This window comes from Podarcis muralis, chromosome 1 (genome assembly GCF_964188315.1).
Source record: "Podarcis muralis chromosome 1, rPodMur119.hap1.1, whole genome shotgun sequence".
In the NCBI taxonomy this organism is placed as follows: domain Eukaryota; kingdom Metazoa; phylum Chordata; class Lepidosauria; order Squamata; family Lacertidae; genus Podarcis; species Podarcis muralis.
This window is the reverse complement of record NC_135655.1, coordinates 123,913,341-123,937,898: the sequence shown is the minus strand read 5'-3', so window position 1 is coordinate 123,937,898 and position 24,558 is coordinate 123,913,341. Positions and strand designations below refer to the sequence as shown.

Sequence of the window (24,558 nt, the reverse complement as noted above, 5' to 3'; positions counted from 1 at the left end):
ATATATACATACATCACAGAAGGGGTGTAGCCCAAGACCACCCCCTAGATACATCATACCTACATCACAGGAAAGGCAGAAATCTGAGTGCGTTGTTTTTATCATGTCTGCCAGGTTACCTGTTAATTGTCACTTGACTGGATAACCCCGGGAGCCTGGCCATTCTTTTGTTATGATAACTACTGGGCTCACACCCTATTCATACCCTAAACGTGCCCTGAAGACAGGATTTGTGAGCAAAGAGACAATGGGGAGATTGCCCATTTCGACCTTGCAGAGAAATATTTGAGGTCATTTTGGGAGAGAGAAAATGGTTTCAGGAGTTTTCTGTGGGTTTCTGACATGTGGTTTACATATTTGATTGATACATTTATGAACATCACACACACACACACACACACACACACACACACACACACACACACACACTATATATATATATATATATGTGTGACCCTAAAATTATTATAACACTATATATGGTGATTTATGGACCTAATGGATATCTAAAGCCATTTGCACATGCAAATGTTGGCACCCTATATAGAGAAACCAGTGATATTTTAGGGAGCAAGCTAGCAGGCATTACTTACATCATAGGAACCTACACAACACAAAACACTGTTGCTGCGTGTAGGTTTTATTTCATTTTTTATCTTATATTTTGGAAATGTACATCCAGGTTTTTTTTCCTTTAAATTTTTTGGGTGCCCCCAAGAGAGTGGGGCCCTAAGCTATAGCTTGTTTAGTTAATACGTAAATCCGGCATTGATGTGTGATTTGATGAGACGTTTAGGTCACCACTGTAGGAATCGTGCGAATTCAAGGACATCTGCTGTCGATGGGATGGATTTGACTTCTTACCTTTATCTCAGAAGGATCTGGCTTGGAGGGGGGGGGGAAGGGTGGTTTGGGAAACTTGCCTGGGCATGTTTGGTTTTAGGGGAAAGGGAAATTGCACCCGCGAGAGTTCCCTAACTTATCAAGCATGTGTCGTCGTCGTCCCCCGCCCGAAAGGCTGGCGACTCCCTAGCAATGTTTAAAAAGTTTAGCAAAGTTTAGCAAGCTTCAAAGTGGCCAGCTCTTAAACATACGCCATTTCAACAAATCTCACAACCTAAGAACAACAAAGAATGCTTTACGTTTCCAGTACTGAGCGCATTTTAAATGCACGTTTTGCAAAAAAAACCCCAAAAACCTCCCAGGACCTAGGAAGCAATCACAAGGGGCTCCTTCCCATCCTTCCGTGTCTTATTACAAAATTAAGAGAAGGCGGCGATTTCTTTAAAGGGAAACGCAAACTAGCAGCAAAGCCCCCGCTGCCCTTCTGTGCGGGGAATGTCCCTGATATATTGCAACATCCAGCGGCCGCTTTCTCAGGGAACTCCCGTCAAGCAGGCGGAAATAATTTTATTTTTAGGGCCGTAAGAGTTGAGTGGGTGGCGCTTCCCTGTCTACGTGCAGCCGCGCAAGGCAAGACGAAGCAAGGGAGAGATGACCGGACCAGGAAATTCAAAAAAATTGCAGGAGGCAGCGTGGAGCGGCGGCTGCGCGATTCCTCTTTGCTAAACTCCGTGGGAATCGGGGCGAAGTTGGGCGAAGTTTCCTCCGCCGCTCCGATCCTGCGCCTTGTTTTGTTTTCCTTTCTCCGGCATCTGAACTTTATAAGATCTCAAAGCCCAGAAACTCATGTTGAAAGATCGGGAGGCCTGGCTGGGTGTCTTCTTTAGAAACAAAAAGTAAGTTGTGTTTTTTTTTGGGGGGGGGGGAGGTTTGCGCTGCCAACTGCCCGGAGATCTGCGGGTGAAAAGTGTGTGTGTGTGTGTGTGTGTGTGTGTTCAAATCTAACAATTAATTATAATCGCAATTAAGCTGCTTGCACCCCACCTTCGAACGGCGAGCCGCCCCTTTTCCAGGAAATCAGGTTATCTTATTTCCCCATGCGCCAGGCACCGCTGAGTCAATATCAATAGCAAAGCGAAACTAGGATAGCCTGGCTGTGACTTCTCAGAAGTAAGTCCTCTTGACTTCAGGGGACTTACTCCCAGGTAAGGGGTTAGAAGGCAACCAGTGAAGATCTACAGTGCTACACCAAGTTGTGCCCTGTGGGCCAGGATCTTTCCTCCCTCCGTTACCACCTAAGAAGAAGAAGAAGCTTAGTTCATCAAAATCTGCCTAAATTTGCATCTACATAAAACATAGGTTGGGTGTTGTTGTTTTTTGAGGGGGGGGGGCACATTATTTTTATAATCAGGTGGCACTTTAGACACCATCTTAGAAGACGCTTTCCCCCCTCAGACGGCTTAAGATGGCAACTCCCCTCTTCCGGTTTTTCTTCATACAGAAAATTATTAATCAACTGATCAAAATGTGCTGCCTGGCTTATCAGGAGCGGCCTTTATTTTGTTTTTATTTTTAGTTGGCCGGAAGTGTTATTTGCTAAAGACAGGGGTTGTCGCTGTCACATTTCCTCTTGTCTCCAAAAAAAAATATGTTCACCCACACAAGCCCACTCAGGCAAAAGATCTCTTAAAAGCAAAAAACCGAACCCGGCCCCAAACTTGAACAGGAAACATTTCAAACCCTCCTTCCCAAACAAGTACATACAGCCCTTCAAAATAATCACACATGCAGGCCTCCTAAATACTTTCCCCAAACACTTAACACGTGCTTCCCTGCTTTTTTAAAAACACACACTCACACACAAATACTGTCCTTTGGCTTTCGGGAAGAAGAAAGTAAGATAGGAAGCTAGAGCTTGCATCTGAAAAGTGAAATAAACCAAACTTTTAAAATTTGCAAAAACCAGGAGGCTTAAGGGGCCTTGGGAGATGCCAAGGGACTGTTTTGGGGTGTCGACATTGAGCACACCCCAAGAGCGAAAGTTTGTGGCCCTAGCATTTTCTGAGCCCATTCATAGGCAGTGACAGGTGCCCCTCATCCTGGAGCCCAACCCTCTCTTATAAGTTCAAAGGGACGTTTGAGAGTCGGATTGCAGCATTAGAATAGAATTGTATAGTTAGAAGTGATGCCCCCCCCCAAGAGTCCTTTAGTTCAAACCCTGCAATTCATGGACCTGGAAAGCCAAGCCCAAGTCGGGCTGCCATATGCGCAGGGATGAAGGGACGTGGGTGGCGCTGTGGGTTAAACCACAGAACCTAGGACTTGCCAATCAAAAGGTCGGCGGTTCGAATCCCTGCAATGGGGTGAGCTCCCATTGCTCGGTCCCTGCTCCTGCCAACCTAGCAGTTCGAAAGCACGTCAAAGTGCAAGTAGATAAATAGATACCGCTCCGGCGGGAAGGGAAACGGCGTTTCCGTGCGCTGCTCTGGTTCGCCAGAAGCGGCTTAGTCATGCTGGCCACATGACCTGGAAGTTGTACGCCGGCTCCCTCGGCTAATAAAGCGAGATGAACACCGCAACCCCAGAGTCGGTCACGACTGGACCTAATGGTCAGGGGTCCCTTTACCTTTTTAACCTGCAGGGAGATTGGCACAGAGCAAACATTGGTCACCCATATTAATATTAAGACCTTCAAAAAGTTATAGTAGGCTGTGTACTGCAATGGTACAACAGTTCCACACAATACCTGAAGGGTCATTGAAGACTAGAGTATATTCATTGCTCAGGGCTATCTCACCTAAAGTAAGTTGACAGAGTACGTGCACTGGGATTTACTAGAGCCTATTTAGTGCCACATGACCCGGAAGCTGTACGCCGGCTCCCTTGGCCAATAAAGCGAGATGAGCGCCGCAACCCCAGAGTCGGTCACAACTGGACCTAATGTCAGGGGTCCCTTTACCTTTACCTATGCACAGGGATGTGAGAGCACATCCCATGAAACTTTCAGGTAAGCTTGTTGAGGACTGTGTTGTTGTTGTTGTTGTTGGGCTGCCAGATATTTTCTCTGGCCTGGTTCCTTCTTTCGGGCCTTGATTCTGCTGCATTAGAGAACTGGGGAATTTCTTAATCAGACTTTTATCTCCAGACTGAAAACCAACAGTTGGTTCTTATTCATGCCTTACAACTTAATTCTTTGTTAGTTTCTTTCTTTTTTTACTTATTGTTGTGCATTATTTTCTATTTAAAAGACCCAATGTTTTTGGTGTGGCGGATTACATGCCCAAATTAACTTGATACATTGAGTCATTGTCACAAGAATTCTGGGCTTGAGGTCTTCAAGCAGGTGTCTCTTTCTTGCATTTTAACAGAATTTGTTTCGGGCATCCTATCAAAAAATTACTTGACATCCCTATTGATGTAGAATTTGTTGACATAGCATTAATAATAATAATAATAATAATTTATTTATTCCCCAGCCACTCTGGGCGGCTTCCAAAAAAATATTAAAATACTGTAATACATCAAACATTAAAAGCTTCCCTAAACAGGGCTGCCTTCAGATGTCTTCTAAAAGTCTGGTAGTTGTCGTTCTCTTTGACATCTGGTGGGAGGGCATTCCACAGGGAGGGCGCCACTACCAAGAAGGCCCTCTGCCTGGTTCCCTGTAACTTTGCTTCTCACAATGAGGGAACCGCCAGAAGGCCCTCTGCGCTGGACCTCAGCGTCCGGGCAGAATGATGGGGGTGGAGACGCTCCTTCAGATATACTGAATAAGTTATTCACAGGGTGTGTGTGTGTGTGTGAATTTAAGAACAGGATATTTCTTCAAAAGACTGCACGATATTGCTTCATAAGCTATAAGCATTTACTCTAAAAAACAACAACATACAAGTACACAAGAAGTGTTTGTTATATCTAACTGAAGTAGCTGCTGCAATTTCTGTTGGCATGGTTTAGATCCCTGCTTTTACTTAATTCCCAATACTTCTTCTTCTTGTTGTTGTTGTTTGATTGTGGATTGGTGGCTGCCGAGTGGTTTCTCCTTCAACACCAACTCCTTGCTTGCTTTTCTCTCCCTTCTTAGAAATCTTAGTGCCTGACAAAAGCCGCCATCATGATTAACAGCGACAGTCAAAATCTGACCAGCAATCTTCTGGACATTGATAACAACATGGGAAGCGAAGATTTGGAGGCTTTTAAGTTTTTCTGCCGTGATTTCATCCCCTGGAAGAAGTTGGAAACTGTGGAGTCGGCACACAATCTTTTCCATTATCTCATGAACGAAGACATACTAAACGAGGAGGACAACTTTATAGTAGCAGAACTTCTTTATAGAATTAAGAATATCAGCCTGCTGGCGAAGCTTGACTATACCAAAGATGCAGTTGAAAAAGATCTGCCTCGAAGAGGGAGAGTATCTGAATATCGGTGAGTCTTCCATTTCTGAAGATGCCGTTCTGCTTGAAAAACATTGGCTGATATGTTCCCTTCCTTCTGATGGGCATAAAAACATCTTTATTTATTTATTTGCTAGCTGTTTGGTGGGGAGACCTTGAACCTGGACAGCTGCCACCAGAGACTTCTGGTTCTGTGGATGTTTGGATTGGGTGGTGGTGGTTGGGAAGCCAGGTTTCTAAGACTTAGATCAGGGGGTTGTCAACCTGATCCCTAACGCCCACTAGTGGGCGTTTCAGGATTCTAGGTGGGCGGTAGAGGGTTCTATGGCACAAGCTGAATCCTCCTTCCATCGAGCACTGGTGGGCGGTAAGGACATTTTACCATCAGGAAAGATGCATTAGTGGGCGGTAGGTATAAAAAGGTTGACTATCCCTGGCTTAGATAGGTAAAGGTAAAGGGACCCCTGACCATTAGGTCCAGTCGCGAACGACTCTGGGGTTGCGGCGCTCATCTCGCTTTACTGGCCAAGGGAGCCAGCGTACAGCTTCTGGGTCATGTGGCCAGCATGACTAAGCCACTTCTGGCGAACCAGAGCAGCACATGGAAATGCCGTTTACCTTCCCGCTGGAGCGTTACCTATTTATCTACTTGCATTTTGATGTGCTTTCGAAGTGCTAGGTTGGCAGGAGCAGTGACCAAGCAACGGGAGCTCACCCCGTAGCGGGGATTTGAACCACCGACCTTTTGATCGGCAAGCCCTAGGCTCTGGTTTAACCCACAGCGCCACCCGCGTCCCCCTGGCTTAGATAGTAATCACAAAATTGCCTCACCAAACTCTTGTCACACAGGCAGATGCTGTATGATTTGTCAGAAGGGTTCACTAAGGAATATGTGAAGACGGCTGTGTTCTTTCTGAGGGACCATATCCCAAAGAAGCAATCCACTGATGTAAGTAAAGAGTAAGGGCTTTTAAAAATAGTTCCATTCTAGTGGGCTGGGGGAAATGCCCAGAAAGATTGTGACTGTACAGCCTTCCTCAACTTGGTGCCCTCCAGATGTCCTGATGGGGCTGCTGGGAGCTGTAGTCTGTGACTTCTGCATTCGGGTAAACTTTGGATCATGTCACCAAGTAAAGAGAAAGAAGAAGCCCATGTGTGTTGCTTCTCTGTCACGGAGAACTTGCAACATACACATGCATGTTCATTATGGGATAAACTCACTGTGTGAAAACATGGCAACTGCTTCTGGTGAACCAGAGCAGCTCATGGAAACGCTGTTTACCTTCCTATCCCGTCACAGGGATTCGAACCACCGACCTTCTGATCAGCAAGTCCTAGGCTCTGTGGTTTAACCCACAGCGCCACCTGCGTCCCTCTTACGTTTATATAGTTACTCCATAATGGAAGTTATCTGGGCGGCTCACAAAGCAATAAATAAATGAAACATTAAAATATTGCATAGAATATTGTATAAAATTCTCTCTCTTCCATCTGGCTGGGTTTCTCCACTCTGGGTGGCTCCCAACAGAATATAAAAAAACACGATAAAACATCAAAATTTAAAAACGTCCCTAAACAGGGCTGCCTTCAGATGTCTTCTGAAAGTCAGATAGTTGTTTATTTCCTTGACATCTGATGGGAGGGCGTTCCACAGGGCGGGCACCGTTACCGAGAAGTCCCTCTGCCTGGTTCCCTGCAACCTCGCTTCTCGCAGGGAGGGAACCGCCAAAAGGCCTTCGGCGCTGGACCTCGGTGTCCAGGCTGAACGATGGGGGTGGAGATGCTCCTTCAGGTATACTTGGCCAATAACAAATATTACAAATGCGACTGGGAATGACCCTGGAGAGGAGGAACGTTAGAGAGTATTGAGAAGGTTGGGATCTTCACTCCTCACAACTGCGCCATTGGATCAATAGGCCTGCACTGGTTTGGTTTCATTGACTAAAGAGTTACCGTAACTTGTACGGACCCTTTTTTAAAAAAAAATTGCTGACCTACACTTGACTCTGGCTGCTCCTGATACCATCTGAGATGCTCAGTGTTTAAAAAAAGGACTAGGTCTGTAAAGTTGCAGGGATTTATTTGGCCTGTTCTGTGTTGGCTTTCAGAATAATTTCGTCACTTTGGTTGGGGAGCACAGGAAACACATTGGAGTTTGTTGTTGCTGAGAAACACTTCTCTTAAAATGTAGAAAGACTTGGTGTTTCTGGGCTGGGGCGTGAGATATAATCAAGGACGCAGCTATTGTGTTTACTTTTTTCGCCTAGTCTGCTCTAGAACTGTTGACTTGCCTGGAGAAGCAATGCCTTATATCGGAGACCAATATCTCTCTGCTGGAAGAAGCCTGTCAGAAGATATCGCCCGAACTCCTGAAAATACTGGCAGCATATAAAGAAAGACAAGGTGTCTAATTTTGAGTAGATCATCTCCTTACAAATTGACCAAAATGAACTTAGTTGTTCCTCTTATCTTATCAGACAGTAGCTACTGGCGTTGTCTCGTGTAGGTTGATAATGGCAATGCAACTAAGGCCCAATTTAAAAATGGGTATGTGTTAGATTTGGCCTTGCCAGGTTCGCTGTAAAGTGGGGTAGAAGAGGGCTAAGTTTTTATAACAAAAAGAGGGATCACAAAAAGAGCACAACACACTTTCCTCCCTTTTAGAAGGGGGGAAGTTAACCCCCTTATAAAAAAACCTCTATACCTGGATCGGCAAATTCATTGGTTACTTTTCACCTGTGTTTTAAATCTATGAATCAGTGTTTTATCATTCACTTTTTCTGATCCCAATTTGTTTCTTTTGTTTTGTTTTTTTTAAATCATGGGATACATTTCCTTTTTGTTTAATCTGCCTTAAGAAATCTTAAACTCGTTTCTAACTCGCTCCTGGTTCCCCCGCTGACTTTCTAACATGAGAGCTTCTCATCCATGTGAGATGTGAATGTTGAAACGGAAATGGGGTTGTGGAGATGAATGCCCTGTAGTTTGGGCGACTTGCTCAAGACCACTCGGCTATCTGTCTCTCTTCTTTGTATGTAAACAGGAATAATAATCCTCTGTGTTCAGGGTAAATCAAATACCTATCATCAGCGCTATGGCTGGGGGCAGGGATGGCGAGAAATGTGTGGTTGTGGCGATCACACAGGGTCCCCGGACGTTTGACGGTCTATTGATCCCTGTGCCGCCACTATGATTGCTTCCCCACTGCCACCAACCCGTTTCTCTTGGGTACGCACGGAGTCCAGACAGTTTTTAACATTAAAACACACTGACCAGATGTCTGGAAGCTGTGGCTGGATGGTTACGTGGGAGCCGGTTGAAGTTAAATCCTTCGAAGACAGAGGTCCTCTGGCTGGGGCGGGACGATATGGGATCGAGGGGGCAACTCCCATCTCTTGCGGGGGTGCAATTAGTGCCAGCACCGTCCGTTAAGAGTTTGGGTGTAATCTTCGATACCTCCCTCTCTATGGAGGCGCTGATTACAGCTATAACAAAGGCGGCATTTTTTCATCTCCACCAAGCTAAGCAGTTGGCCCCTTATCTCTCTCGCCCTGACCTAGCCACTGTGATCCATGCGACGGTCACCTCCAGACTGGATTATTGTAACTCGCTCTACATGGGGCTGCCCTTGAGACTGACCCAGAAACTCCAGCGGGTGCAGAATGCCGCGGCGAGACTCCTTATGGGGTCTTCGCTGCGAGACCACATTCACCCGGTGCTATACCAGCTGCACTGGCTCCCGGTGGAGTACAGGATCAGGTTTAAGGTGCTGGTTTTAACCTTTAAAGCCCTATATGGCCTAGGACCCTCGTACCTACGGGACCGCCTCTCCTGGTATGCCCCACAGAGAAACCTACGGTCTGCAAATAATAACATCCTCAAGGTCCCAGGCCTCAGAGAGGTTAGGCTGGCCTCAACTAGAGCCAGGGCCTTCTCGGCTGCGGCTCCAATCTGGTGGAATGCTCTGTCACAAGAGACTAGGGCCCTGCGGGACCTGACATCTTTCCGCAGGGCCTGCAAGACAGAGCTGTTCCACCAGGCCTTTGGTCAGGGCGCAGCCTGACTCCCTCCTCTGGCAACCTGCACAGAACTTTGCCTAATCGGTTGCCATCAATTTGAATTTAATTAATTTTTATAATGAAATATTTTTAGAATGTGTGATTATTTGACTGTTTGATTATTTGATTGTTGTTAGCCGCCCTGAGCCCGGCTTCGGCTGGGGAGGGCGGGATATAAATAAAATTTATTATTATTATTATTATTATTATTATTATTATTATTATTATTATTATTAAACCAAATAAACAAGTTTATTTTATAAGCCTAAATAAGTTTATGTTTTCTCAGATAGTTTTTCTTGTCAGTTTCTTAATACTAGTTTCCTTACCGGCCTATACCTTCCTAATAACTTCTAACTACCTAATTATCCCAACTGTCTATCTGACTCCTCATAACAGATTCTCTCACTCTCTCACATCAACCTATCCCAACCCACAGACATATCCTCACTCTCCCTTCTCTAACACCCGACTGACCCTCAACAACACTAACTCTAACTCTTAACTCCTCCCCTTGGGTTCCCACTTGTCAATCACTTCACACTCATTTAACCCTTTCCTTATGACCCAGCATGATGTCACCTAGGAGGGCAAACGCCACAGTGGTCCTTCACAAGTTTTGGTCTTGAGCTTCCATAAGCCCCAGCCGTAATGCTAGCGATCATAGGGATTGTAGAGGTGGAAGGGGACCCTGAAAGTCATCTAGTCCAACCCCCTGCAGTACAGGAATCTCAACTAAACTAGTAGTGTTTGGAGTTGCAGACTGGCAACATTGGCCATGCTGGCTAGGTCTGGTGCAAGTTGGGAGACCAACAACATCTGAATAATAATAATAATAATAATAATAATAATAATAATAATAATATAATATAATAAATTTTATTTATATCCCGCCCTCCCCAGCCGAAGCTGGGCTCAGGGCGGCTAACAACAATAAAATAATACAACATTCTAAAATAATTTCATTAAAATTAATTCAACTCAAATTGATGGCAACCATTGGGGTAGAGTTCTGTGAAGATTGCCAAAGGAGGGAGTCAGGCTGTGCCCTGACCAAAGGCCTGGTGGAACAGCTCTGTCTTGCAGGCCCTGCCGAAAGATATCAAGTCCTGCAGAGCCCTAGTCTCTTGTGACAGAGTGTTCCACCAGATTGGAGCCACAGCCAAAAAAGCCCTGGCTCTAGTTGAGGCCAGCCTAACCTCTCTGTCGCCTGATGTTTTTGTTTGAAGACCGTAAGGTCCTTTGTGGGACATACCAGGAGAGGCGGCCAAATGGAGACAGGCTGCGCAAAAGCCTTCCGTCCTGTTCTGTTTGTTGATAGTTGACTACCTGGAGCTCCCTCAGCTTAATCCTTATAGCAGACTTCTAGGACCAGTCATCTGTACCGATTATTCCTGTTACGTAGTTTAGTTCTTGCTAGGCAAAGGAAGGCATGGCTCTCAACCTTTTTTGTTCTCTCATCCCTTGTAACCGGCAGAGTCTAAAGAACAAAGCATGGAAACTCTGCCCTCTCCTGGTGCTGGTGGATTTTATTTACTCAAGGTATGCTGCAATAAAATATTTCCTTCTAGCTATCATTTTGTTATACAGTGGTACCTCTGGATGCAAACAGGATCCGTTCCGGAGCCCCGTTTGCATCCTGAAGCGAATGCAACCCGCGTCTGCGCATGTGCGAGCGGCGAAACCCGGAAGTAACATTCTCCGTTACTTCCGGGTCGCCGTGGAGCGTAACCTGAAAATGCTCAACCCCAAGCTACTTCAACCCGAGGTATAAACTGTACACCATTTGATTCCCCACCCCCAACTTTGTGTAAGTTGGTTGCTGCTTTCAGGGGTAGTCCATGATGTTTTTGGACCTGGTTCCCACTTAACTCGCCATCAAGCAATACGCGATCCTTATTTGTTTGTTTATGGGGGAAAGGGTGGGGTGGGGTGTATCTGTGTATCCACACACAAAAACTTTTTTATATATTATAAAATGCACACACACATCCTGTCAGTGGAGTGACAGGTCAGTGTTGCTCACTTGGCTCTTTTAAAAAATAGATCTTGCTACTGATTGGTAGCTATTTTTTAAAATTCACACAAAGTGGAAATAGTTCAACCATATTGCATTTTGTTGCATGGTCAGTTTTTATGCTTCACTTCTTAGGTGTACTTGGGTAGATGCCTTCATTCATTGTGACACACACACACACGCACACACACACATATATATTACAACTCCATTCACATTTATAATCACAAATAATAGAAATAACACAAGATTCTTCCGAATCTCAAGACTTCCCTCCTCCCCTCCATGGGTACTCTAAGTAACTTTTTAAACTAAATATTATAAGTCCATCTAATTTACCCTCCTCCATTGTATCCAAAGCCTGTGTAACATTGCAAGAGTTATTTAAAACCTGCCAAAGAGTTCAGGTGTTTACAGCGATCTTTCCAATATAATGAAAATTTGTCCCATTCTTTATTGAAGTTTTGATTCTCCTGGTTTCTGATTTTCCCAGTTAGCCTTGCCATCTCTGCATAGTCCCATAATGTTGGTGTTACTGATCTGGATAGAAACCTGTCTTGTGTGTTCTCCTTTGTTGCCTCTTTGAGCGCAACGATTCCCCTTTGTAGTTAATTGTCTTTGCTGCATCTAAGCACCATTCCGTTGTAGCAGAAGCTACTGCTAAAACCCCAACTTTCCTTTTCAGAAGGCTGCAATTAGTTTATCAGGATGTGGGAAGGTGCATGGATGTTATTAAGCACGTTTAGCGTATAGAAATTATTTCAAACTTTGAGCTCTCATGTATGCACAGAAGAGGCACACAGATTAACACTGTGACACATCAGTGGTGGCACATCAGCCAGGGCCGAACGATGGCTTAGCCACAAGGGCACAGGCTCGGAGAGAGGAAATTGCAACCTCTTTTCTCTGATCATTCTGCTGCTATGCTGAGCTAGAATCAAAAGTAAACCTTGGTTACTGCTTGTGTTAGTCTGGTGAGGGCTAAACCATGAACCTATGTTCGGGCAACATGGTAATACAAACTGTGGTATAAGTTAGCAACAGAATAATAATAATAATTAATTTATTATTTATACCCCGCCCATCTGGCTGAGTTTCCCCAGCCACTCTGGGCGGCTCCCAATCAGTGTTAAAAACAGTACAGCGTTACATATTAAAAACTTCCCTGAACAGGGCTGCCTTAAGATGTCTTCTGAATATCAGGTAATTATTTATCTCTTTGACATCTGATGGGAGGGCGCTCCACAGGGCGGGCACCACTACCGAGAAGGCCCTCTGTCTGGTTCCCTGTAACCTCACTTCTCGCAATGAGGGAACCGCCAGAAGGCCCTCGGCGCTGGATCTCAGTGTCCAGGCTGAACGATGGGGGTGGAGACGCTCCTTCAGGTATACTCCCAGTACGAACACCTTGGCAGGAGCAAAGCAGCCACAATTTCCTTTATGGAAATATGTGCATTCATATTAAGCCACAGTTTGGCTTGGTGTGATGTGCAAACCCAGCTGGTGATGAAGATGTAATTTAAAAAGGAAGGATCAGAGCAGTTTAATGCGTCCTGGCTGGTAAATATCTTGTGATCAAATGCTTTTGGTCATGATCTTGTTGCTTTTCTCTTCTCTGCATGGCATATTTGCAAGTGAAATCTTTCTTTTGTTTCCCATACAGGGACTCTCTGTCAATGACCCACCAAGAAATCATTGTAAGTGTTGAAAGTTCTTGCCTTCCTAATACGCATATTTAGATCTAAGGGTTGTCTTCAACTAAGTTTTACTCAGAGTAAACCCACTGAAATAAATGGACATGGCTAAGTCATTGTTTTATAAATGGCACCATTTTATTCTTTTTTTTTTAAATATGATTTTCAATTTATACATTTCAGTAATTTTATAATCATTTTAACATTTCAAAACTTGACTTCCATCCCCCTATTTCTGCGGTTCCTTAAATTTATTTTTTATATTTTCTGCATATCCAAATTAACTTAGTTTGCTCATTTATTTGTCTACTTTAAATATATACTCTTATAAATCCAGCACCCTTCTATTCTTGATAATTCTGCTGACAAGAGGGCATGGGGGTTAGGGGTGGCAGAGTTGAGTACTTTTGTAGGGAGAAATGAACCGCCAGAAGGCCCTCGGAGCTGGACCTCAGTGTCTGGGCTGAACGATGGGGGTGGAGACGCTCCTTCAGATATACTGGACCGAGGCCGTTTAGGGCTTTCAAGGTCAGCACCAACACTTTGAATTGCGCTCAGAAACGTACTGGGAGCCAATGAAGATCTTTCAGGACCGGTGTTCTATGGTCTCAGCGGCCACTCCCAGTCACCAGTCTAGCTGCCGCATTCTGGATTAATTAATTTCTTATTTATACCACCTTTATAACACCTTTTCCTTTTCCTTCCAAACAGATCCCCACACTGAAGAATCTGGGAGCATGAGAGAGCATGCTGGAAGTCTGCACTCCTTTGCTGCAAGTCAAGGTGAGATGGCTCGTAGGTTCTTGCTTTTTTTGTTATTCTCAGCTGTTGTCTGTGAGGTGTCTTTGATTGAATGTGCACAAAGGAAAAGAGAGACGATTGTCTGAAAGCAGCCCGTATATCAGCTTAGCAAGCCTCAATACTAAGCAGCTTTGTGCCCTCAACGCCATGAGCCACTTCATTCCACACTTTGTTTGAGTTACAAACAAGCCGGGAAGTCTTTGATTAGCTTCCCATTGAGATCTGAACAGGGAAAACTGATATGCAACTGAAGAAACCATCTTTAAACCATAGCTTCTCATACTGTCGTGTTCAGAAGCCATGAACCGTGATTTCTCTGTTTGAATGCTGCGGGAAACTATAGTTCGCCTGTGCAAAGCAGGGGATGAAGCAGGTACGCCTGGGAGCACGAGGCTCATTCACGTCTTGGCTTGTTAATAATAATAATAATAATAATAATAATAATAATAATAATAATAATAATAATAATAATAATAATTTATTATTTATACCCCGCCCATCTGGCTGGGTTTCCCCAGCCACTCTGGGCGGCTTCCAGCAAACACTAAAACACAGTAACGTATTAAACATTAAAAGCCTCCCTAAACAGGGCTGCCTTTAGATGTCTTCTAAAAGTTTGGTAGGTATTTTTCTCTTTGACATCTGGTGGGAGGGCGTTCCACAGGGCGGGCGCCACTACCGAGAAGGCCCTCTGCCTGGTTCCCTGTAACTTGGCTTCTCGCATCGAGGGAACCGTCAGAAGGCCCTCGGCGCTGGACCTCAGTGTCCGGGCAGAATGATGGAGGTGGAGATGCTCCTTCAGGTATACTGGACCGAGGCTGTTAAGTGGAGAATCGGTTGTCTAAATGCAGGCATAGAGAAAATGATTTTGCATTTTTTTAAGGGGTTATTTTTGTCACACTTTTTTTTAATTTTTTAGGCAGTGTTCTAACCAAAATCTGAACCCAAGTGCATCCCTGTATTTGCCTTGCAGATTTAAAAGCTGGAAATGTGCAAGAGCCGAGTTTGCAACAGCCTGCAGGACAGGATAAACTGAAACCAGCAGAGGTTTGGCATGTTTTGAAGCTTTTATTGAATACAACAGGCCCTTCCTTAAGTCTGTAAATAACCCGTTACAGCCTCATTCTGTTCATGTGCTTAATAGTGGTAGCAGTAGAGCTTGAGACCAAAAACCTTGAACTCGGGTCCATCTGTCCCCAATCAGTCACCTTTATTGGCGTATTGAGAATACAAAAACACATGAGTCAAAATATAAAATTGGCATCTGTTCATAAAGAGAGATACCTTAAGATAGAAAGAGGTAATACCTTTTGTAGCAATTCTGGCACACGCCCTCCAAGTCCGGCAAGACCCGGCTGAGAGAGAGGGGTGTGTGCCAAAGCTGGTTTTTCAGAACAAAACACAACAGAAACAGTAGTTGCTGCCACCACTTCCTTATCTTAGGACAGTCCAGAAGAATAACTTAAGGAAGCAGATTACTCTTCAATGGGCTGTCCCACCCTGTATTTCTTTACCACATTTCAGGCAGAAATTCAACAGGTCTGGTAGGGTGACCAAGTGGCTAGGCGTTGGACTTGGACTTCCCCAGCAGAAGGCACAAAAGACGGAACAGGAAAATCCTTTCCCCAAAATTTATTTAAAAAACAAAATCATTCAAACTTAAACGTTGGCACATCTCTTACAAGTTTCAAACAGCGAAATAAAAACATTGTTTGACATCACTAACAAACCATACTCACAAACGAGAACAAAGAAGGCTTCGGATAGTTCTTAAGGTTGATTCCGCATTTCTAAGACATCAGGCAGATACTCTACATCACAAAGAACGGGCATATGAAAAATAATTAGGGACTATTGGTAAACTATATATAATGAATTTTAAAAGATACTTTAAAAAACTTTCCCCCAAACACCTGAGATTTTCCTCTTGGGAATGGTAACAATGGAGATCCAAAAAAAACAAAAGTTTATTACTATATGCCCCCACCGCAGCTAGAACCATATTGGCACAAAGGTGGAGAATAAGTATAGTACCCACTTAAGTAAGAATAGCAGTGTAAACTGTTCGAATACGCTGAACTGGCTGGTTTGTTGAACCAGATAAGAGAAAACGAATATGAGGACCACAAGGAGGAATGGACAATGTTTATTGAATATTTTAAGAACCGGTATAGACAAATACATAGCTTGGCAGGTCTCGAGCAAATCCTCAGAGATGTGGATTATGCGGAGTAGAAGAAAAGCAAAGGAACCAGGAAAAGATTGGAAGGCAAGTCATATGGTAAAGGTAAAGGGACCCCTGACCATTAGGTCCAGTCGTGGCCAACTCTGGGGTTGCGGCGCTCATCTTGCTTTATTGGCTGAGGGAGCCGGCGTACAGCTTCCAGGTCATGTGACCAGCATGACTAAGCCGCTTCTTGTGAACCAGAGCAGCGCACGGAAACGCCATTTACCTTCCCGCTGGAGTGGTACCTATTTATCTACATGCACTTTGACGTGCTTTCAAGCAACGGGAGCTCACCCCATCGCGGGGATTCAAACCGCCGACCTTTTTTTTCTTCCCGAACCGCCGACCTTCTGATCGGCAAGCCCTAGGCTCTGTGGTTTAACCCACAGCACCACCCGCGCTCCAAGTCTTACGGTACACATGCTGTATTTGGTACAAAGTTGTAAGTGGGACAGGGGGAGGGGCGTTAAATATGCTCTCTGTTCCTGTTTTTGAAAATGCAAATTAAAGAAAGAAAAGCATAATGGCGGCACCATATGACTTCCAGCACAACAGTTGCGCCGGCAAAAGCTTGTGCAACAGGAAATAGCGGCTTTGCAGCGATGTGTTGTGCAACCATAAGGACCATTCTGTAGTTAGAGAGTGGTACACAGGAAATTAGGGAGAAGTTAGTGAATATATTTTTTTATCGTACCAAATAGGCAATGGTGGCAGAATATTTAAAATCCCTCATTAAGAAATATTGAGATATGGGTGAAATATAAAGGAAAATTGAGACCAACAAATTCCCCACTAACCCTGCTGGTGGTGATAGAAGACTTCCCAGTAAGTTTTTAAGAAGGAAAGTGAAAGTGAAGAAAATACTTAGAATAAAGGGTTGGGTGGAGAAAATGAGAAGCAAAGAACAAATAAGAGAAGTTCTAACGGGAAGTAAAATAACTTGGTTTAACTGTATACAACTGGTGCAATGGACAAAGAAGTGGTTAAGGGAAAACAAGAACTGCAGAGAATATACAAAATTTGAAAAAATGGTTATAAAAGGGGGAGATAAAGAAGACAATACAGTTATAAAAGGGGAAACCAGTGAAATTTATAAAATACTAGTAGAAATGGAAGATCAAGAATACAAATTAAAAGAGGTATGGCAGATAGTCAAAGCTGGGGGGAAATATGGGAGAATAGTACGTTGAAAATGTTTTCTATACGAAGAAAATTATTATAAATTAATTTGGAGATGGTATTTGACACCAGTCAGATTAAATCAAATGAACAAGGAATATTCGGTATTATGTTGGAGGGGATGCCAGGAGACAGGGAGTTATATTCACATGTGGTGGGGCTGTAAATATGTAAAAATAAATAAATGGCAAAGGGTGTTTAAGGAGATAACAGAATTCACTGGGTTAAAGTTGACCAAAAGTCCAGAGGTAGAATTATTATCAATTTACAATGGGGTGGAAGGTTTGCAGGCTGTGAAGCACTTGCTCACAAATTTATTGACAGCTGCACGAATTATTATAGCTAGGAAGTGGAAGGGGCAAGCAGAGTATAAAATGGAAGAATGGTATAAAGAGGTGTGGGATATAGCTATTAACAATAAATTAACATGTGCCGTTAAGACAGGGAATATTTAGGAGAAATGATTTTCAGGACATAAGGTGCTTGTAGAATTTGCACTGAAAGGGGTCAGACCATCGCAAGAGGTGTTGAAATTTTGGAAGGTTAGATAGTTACAATGGAATGGTCTCGGGGGTGGGGTGCATATTTTTATTCTTATTTATTTATGATTATTACTTTTTAAATAATTGTATAAAATATAAATAAAAGAATGAATTAAAAAAAGAAAAATAAAACCATTCAGGCTAGCTGCCCTTCTCTTGCGCATACCATCCTGCTAGCACTAATATAATATACAGTGGTACCCTGGTTCTCAAACGCCTTGGTACTCAAACAACTTGGAACCCTGAACACTGCAAACCCGGAAGTAAGTGTTCCGGTTTGCGAACTTTTTTCGGAAGCCGAACATGCTCCGTTTTGAGTGTTATGCTTCTGATCTGAGTGCAACACTTCCGATTTGTGTGTTACACTGAGGTCTGTTTTTGCTATTTGCGTTTTTGTGGCTCTTTTTTGTGACTTTGTGGGACCCAGTTCAGCTACTGACTGATTGTGTGACTGCAGTACATTGTTTATTGCTTTCATTCTATGGATCAGTGGTCTCGTTAGATAGTACAATTCATGTTAAATTGCTGTTTTAGGGGTTGTTTTTAAAAGTCTGGAACAGATTAATCCGTTTTGCATTACTTTCTATGGGAAAGCGCGCTTTGGTTTTGGAACGGACTTCCGGAACAGATTAAGCTTGAGAACCAAGGTGCCACTGTACTGCTAAGGGACTTCAACAGCACAGTGTTGACTTCCTCCCCAAGGAATTTGGTGTGAAGTAAGCAACCTTGCGATGGGACATGGGTGGCGCTGTGGGTTAAACCACAGAGCCTAGGACTTGCCGATCAGAAGGTTGGCGGTACGAATCCCCGCAACAGGGTGAGCTCCCGTTGCTCAGTCCCTGCTCCTGCCAACCTAGCAGTTCAAAAGCACGTCAAAGTGCAAGTAGATAAATAGGTACCACTCCGGCGGGAAGGTAAACAGTATTTTCGTGCGCTGCTCTGGTTTGCCAGAAGCAGCTTAGTCATCCTGGCCACATGACCCGGAAGCTGTATGCTGCCTCCCTTGGCCAATAAAGCGAGATGAGCGCCGCAACCCCAGAATCGGTCACGACTGGACCTAATGGTCAGGGGTCCCTTTACCTTTAAGCCACCCTTGCTAAGGAGCCGTACCTATCCTAGCATTGCCCATACTTGTGCATAAACAGCTGGGTGTTGTTATTTTTTGCAGAAAGTCTTGTTTTCTTGAGGAATCCCACAGGTATATAAACTCACCTCCAGCCTTCAGTCTTCAGTGGTGCTGTGTTGGAGCAGAGATCCAGAGCACAGTTTGCCATAACGAGCAGTGTTTATTTAAGTAAGCATCGTAAGGCACGTTACCGTATAAAGAGGGTTTCTATAAATCCAAAGTCTCCCTAACAGTATCACTGCCTAAGATGATGTGAGATAGATAAAAGGGATTGGATAAGATGATGATGTCTGACTTCCCCTTATTCCACAGGAGTCTGCTCTCTATAAAATGAACAGGCCTCGCAGAGGATATTGCCTTATTTTTAATAATGTCTATTTCAAGGGATTGAGACCCAGAACAGGATCTCAGAAAGATGCCAGTAAGTCACTTGAAAGGAAAAGCATGTGTCTTGTCTCTTTAATACCTTTCAAAATAAGTGTTTGCATATCCATAGCAAGGAAGTTATTGTTGGTTTGCAAGTTTTATGTGGTTTCAGGGTACATAGACCTTACTGCGTTTATTCAAGTGTCCAGAAAAGGTCCTTAGATTTTTGTACTCTTAAGATTTTTGTACTCTTATGGGGTCTGAGAGCTTGGAGAAAACTCCTAAAACAACCGCAACTTGTTTACTGAAAGCTGTATGCCAGGAGATGGGTGGCTTGGTGAAGATGTTTGGCATAGAAATGGGGCACATTTGGGTTAATCCTGTAGAAATGAGCAGGCTTTCATTGCTTTTTACAAACCTCTCCACAATGCAGTTTTCCTCATTCTGCACCTTACTGGAATGTGCTAGCCTTGGGATAGTCAATGTAGTTGTGATTATTGATGGAAAGCAAATACCGTATTTTTTGCTCTATAAGACTCACTTTTTCCCTCCTAAAAAGTAAGGGGAAATGTGTGTGCATCTTATGGAGCGAATGCAGGCTGTGCAGCTATCACAGAAGCCAGAATAGCAAGAGGGATTGCTGCTTTCACTGCGCAGTGATCCCTCTTGCTCTTCTGGCTTCTGAGATTCAGAATATTTTTTTTCTTGTTTTCCTCCACCAAAAACTAGGTGCGTCTTGTGGTCTGGTGCGTCTTATAGACGTACCGAAAAATACGGTAATTTCTATATTAAACACTTTTATCAGTGATTGTATCAAATCTGTTTTACCCTAATGACAGTATAGAAATCCTGAAGGTATAACTGGAAGCTGCCTTTATGGGATCAGGGTTTAAATTGATGCATCAAACTTTTTCCTGTTAAATTGGCACACCTGTTTCGTTGGTGTTTACTGCCATCTCTTTGCGCTAACCTCTGCCCCCCCCCCCCTTTTCTCTCTGACAGTGGAATTGGAAAGTGTGTTTAAATGGCTTGGGTTTGAAGTGAAAAAATATGATGACAAGACATCAGACGAACTTCTCAAACTTCTAAAGGACTGGCAATCTTCTGAATACTGGAAAGACAGTGATTGTCTTGTGTGCTGCATTCTCTCTCACGGCGAATCTGGGAAAATTTATGCGACGGACGGCTGTCTCATCTCCATCAATAAAATCACATCTTTCTTCACAGCCAAACAATGTGCTTTACTGGCTAAGAAGCCCAAACTGTTTTTCATCCAGGCGTGCCAAGGTAGCAAGCTGCACCAACCTGTTTACCTTGAAGCAGACAATCACGAGACGTGCTCCCCTGGAGCAGATGCCCAAACTTCAGGATTTATTCCTACACAACAGCAGATGACCTCAAGCATCCCCGAAGAGGCAGACTTCCTCCTTGGCATGGCCACAGTGGATGGTTATTATTCTTACCGGGATGTGCAGCGTGGCACATGGTTCATTCAGGTCCTCTGCGAGAAGCTTCGGGAGCTGGTACCAAGGTGATACTTTTACTTATTATGTGTGACAGTCTTTCCTCGGCATTAACCTGGCATTTTGGATAAAATACCTTGGATTGTACGTAACTAAGTCATGCTCTTAGCAGACCCATTGAAAGCAGCAGAGTTAAGTTAGCTCATTCCAGTGGGTCAATTTTGGTTGACTTTATATAAGGCTTCACATTGGCTAATCCACTGAACGTTTTGAAATACAGTCGTACCTTGGTTGCCGAACGCCTTGGAACTCTTACGTTTCGGTTCCAAACGTGTTCCAGTTTCCGAACGGTTTTTGGAAGCTGAACGTCCGGCGCGGCTTCCGATTGGCTACAGGACTTTCCTCCTGCAGCCAATCGGAAGCTGCGCCTTGGTTTTCTCCCGGAACACTATCTGTTCGAGAACCAAGATACGACTGTGTTTAGACATTAGTTAATGTTGCATGGTGCTGTTAAAGAGAGATGTTGCAGTTTCTTTGCGAAAAGCTAATTTCTCCTTTGTGTACAGCATAGAGGGAGGGCGTGCCCAGGTGGCAAGCTACAGGGCTTATGCCAGCCAGGTTAAAAGTGACTGGTCAGACTGGTGCACCTCTACAAACATCGACTTAGGAAATCGTGCCTTCTGGGTCAGCCTACCAGCTTGGCCAATGTCTTTCATGATTCAAAACCAGAGATGTTTGTGGTGCCGCCTTTGTTTTCCACAAGTTGGAAACTGACACCCTGCACGACATGAGACAAGCATCTTTTTGGACACTACTAACTGCTGTTTGAGCTGCTGACTCATCCGATGGCAGACTATCCTCAGCCAAGGTGAGGCAGCAGGGTAGGATCCAGACCCCAAGCTATCCCTGATCTAGTAGGATAAGGCACCTTGAAGGGTGCTGCATTGTGTCTGCTCCTCAGTTAAAGGCTGATTCTTACACTAGGAGCTGTATTGAATATGCATGTGCACTCCTCTTGGTTTTGCCTTTTAAAGTTCGATAGGTTGAGTAGGAAAAAGTGGTGAGGACCACTAACTTTCTTCCTTTAAGGTAAAGGGACCCCTGACCATTAGGTCCAGTCGTGGCCAACTCTGGGGTTGCGGCGCTCATCTCGCTTTATTGGCCGAGGGAGCCGGCATACAGCTTCCGGGTCCTGTGGCCGGCATGACTAAGCCGCTTCTGGTGAACCAGAGCAGCACACGGAAATGCTGTTTACCTTCCCACTGGAACGGTACCTATTTATCTACTTGCACTTTGACGTGCTTTTGAAATGCTAGGTTGGCAGGAGCAGGGACCGAGCAACGGGAGCAACAGCGCCACCTGTGTCCCTAACTTTTTCCTTTAGGACTAGACAAATGCAGCTAACAAATTCTTGTTAGGCTTAAGGGATTTCAGAGTATCCTAAAGAAAAGTCCAGGACTGCAACAGGTTTTTTGCTTTTCTTCTTTAATGGTAACAATACTGCATCCTAATATATTTGCCTTCTCATTCTCTCTGCAGGAGAGAAGATATCTTGTCCATTCTTACGGCAGTCAATGATGACGTGAGCAAACTTTCAGACAAAAATGGACTAAAGAAGCAGATGCCACAACCAGCTTACACTCTCAGGAAGAAATTAATATTCCCAGTGCCTAGCAACTCTCCTCCTGTGTCAAAACAGCTGTAGGGTTTTTTTGTGCTATTGTTTTTCTGTAGGGTTTTTGCTGTGGGTCGCTGACTGCTTGACAAGCACTCTTGGTTTTTGAAAGAGTAAATAAAGCACACTCCTGCCTTTCAAATAATCTTCCCCATGCTTTGAGCATCCCAAAGAATTCATCTGACGCCTGGAATGTACGTAGGAACAGTGAACAAGAAGTCATCTCGTGTTCTCTTCAATGGAAGTGCAGAATGTACAGCTGCCCATGTACCATATTCACGCATTTCTAGATAAGTGTGTGCAAATGGCATACTCATCGCGTATCCACGCCCCCGCCCTCAAAGAACCGTGCAGGTTTCGGCAACTCTGAACTAAAGAGATCTTTGTTTGCTTCTACAACTGCCGCCACAGAAGGGTCCTCTTGGCTGGTGTGGCCTCAATCCTGCCTTAATGCCTGATAAAATAGTTAGCTTTTTCTTATGAGTAACAGGAAAATGGCTGTGTCTGTGTGTGCTTTTCTTTTGGGGAAACAACCTTAAGGGACAGAGACATGGAACCGGTGAAAACCCAGCATATCCGTGTACAAGATTGAAAGCTGTGATAATAGGAACAGCTTTCAGTTACACATCCACCCACTGCTACTAAGCAGAAATGAAAGCTAGTTCAGAAAGGATCAGCGAGTTGAATCTCTGTTCTATGGCAGGGCATGCAATATGCAAATATGACTTAATTATTATGTAGATAGCACATAACTCTGGACATGACCTTGTGCTCAAGGCTGCAGTATTATTATTATTTTTTAAAATCCCATTAATGCTAAAATTTCTGCTTAGCTCTCCCAAATTTAAATCAAAGGAGCTTGGATCATTGCACCTAGTTCAGTCATCTTGGGTTCCTTTTATATATGCTCCGCCAATCCACCTGATTAATTAATTGGGATGAGATCACATACAGTGGTACCTTGATTTATGAACTTAATCCATTCCGGAAGTCTGTACTTAAACCAAAGCGTTCTTAAACCAAGGCGTGCTTTCCCATAGCAGCGGGGGACTCAATTTACAAATGGAACAAACACTCAACAGGAAGCGGAACATGTTCTGCTTCCAAGGCAAAGTTCACAAACCAAAACACCTACTTCTGGGTTTGCAGCGTTCTTAATCCTAGTTGTTCATAAACTAAGCTGTTCTTAAACCAAGGTACCACTGTACTGAGAATGTGTGCATTATCTACCTGTGGCTTTTAGCTCAAGTTCTGTTACGGTGCCTTCCTTCATTAAAAGGAACAGTTCAAATGTGAGATCACATGTACTCGAGTACTGGAAAGTTCCAGCCAGAAGAGCTTCTGATTGGCTGGTAAATTCTGATTAGGTTTGATTTCCTAGAAAGTGGGTTTTTCCTTTGTTGAGTATCCCCCCCCCCCAATGTCTGTGCACGTGTCTGCTAGTTGTTCCTGGGTTATGTGTGGCAGGTATCCCTTAGCTTTGTGTTAGAATCAAAGAAAGGCAACGTAGTCTATTATTTTCCCCATTTCCAACTTTATACAAGTATTCTATTTGTACTGAGTACTTGATCTTTCAAGCTACTATTTTTATATAACTGCAACTAACTACCTCACATGTTTTAATGGACACTGGTGGTGCTGTGGTCTAAACCACTGAGCATTGGGCTTGCCGATCAGAAGGTCGGCTGTTTGAATCCCCGCAACGGGGTGAGCTCTCGTTGCTCAGTCGCTGCTCCTGCCCACCTAGCAGTTCAAAAGCACATCCATGTGCAAGTAGATAAATAGGTACCACTCCAGCAGGAATGTAAATGGTGTTTCCATGCACTGCTCTGGTTCGCCAGAAGCGGCTTAGTCATGCTGGATACATGACCCGGAAGCTGTACGCCGGCTCCCTCGGCCTATAGAGTGAGATGAGCGCCGCAACCCCAGAGTCGTCTGCGACGACCTAACGGTCAGGGGTCCCTTTACCTTTACCTCACATGTTTTAGGTGGGCTTCATGGCATAACACCTGATTCCAGTTTTCTTGGCCTACCGGCCAGTGTGCTCCTGATTCAGAAATCGGAGTGTGCTTTTTCGCTCTTGCCTTTCTGAATCTCAAGGGACATCCAATAAGGTCTGGGGACCTCCTGACCCAGACTGGTGGGACAATAAGGAGTTGTGGATGCTTAC

At 44.1% G+C, this 24,558-nt stretch overlaps 1 protein-coding gene across 1 annotated transcript; it reads left to right on the top strand.

Moving 5' to 3' along the window:
• The first annotated feature begins 1,370 nt into the window (after window positions 1-1,370).
• Window positions 1,371-23,684, top strand: CASP10 (caspase 10). The gene is made up of 11 exons (XM_077917526.1): window positions 1,371-1,739; window positions 4,928-5,271; window positions 6,090-6,189; window positions 7,508-7,643; window positions 10,776-10,840; window positions 12,979-13,012; window positions 13,721-13,792; window positions 14,784-14,857; window positions 19,197-19,305; window positions 20,253-20,781; window positions 22,253-23,684. The coding sequence occupies exons 2-11, from the start codon at window positions 4,958-4,960 to the stop codon at window positions 22,416-22,418; spliced, it is 1,599 nt and encodes a 532-aa protein (XP_077773652.1). The 5' UTR covers window positions 1,371-1,739; window positions 4,928-4,957; the 3' UTR covers window positions 22,419-23,684.
• The last annotated feature ends 874 nt before the right edge of the window (window positions 23,685-24,558 follow it).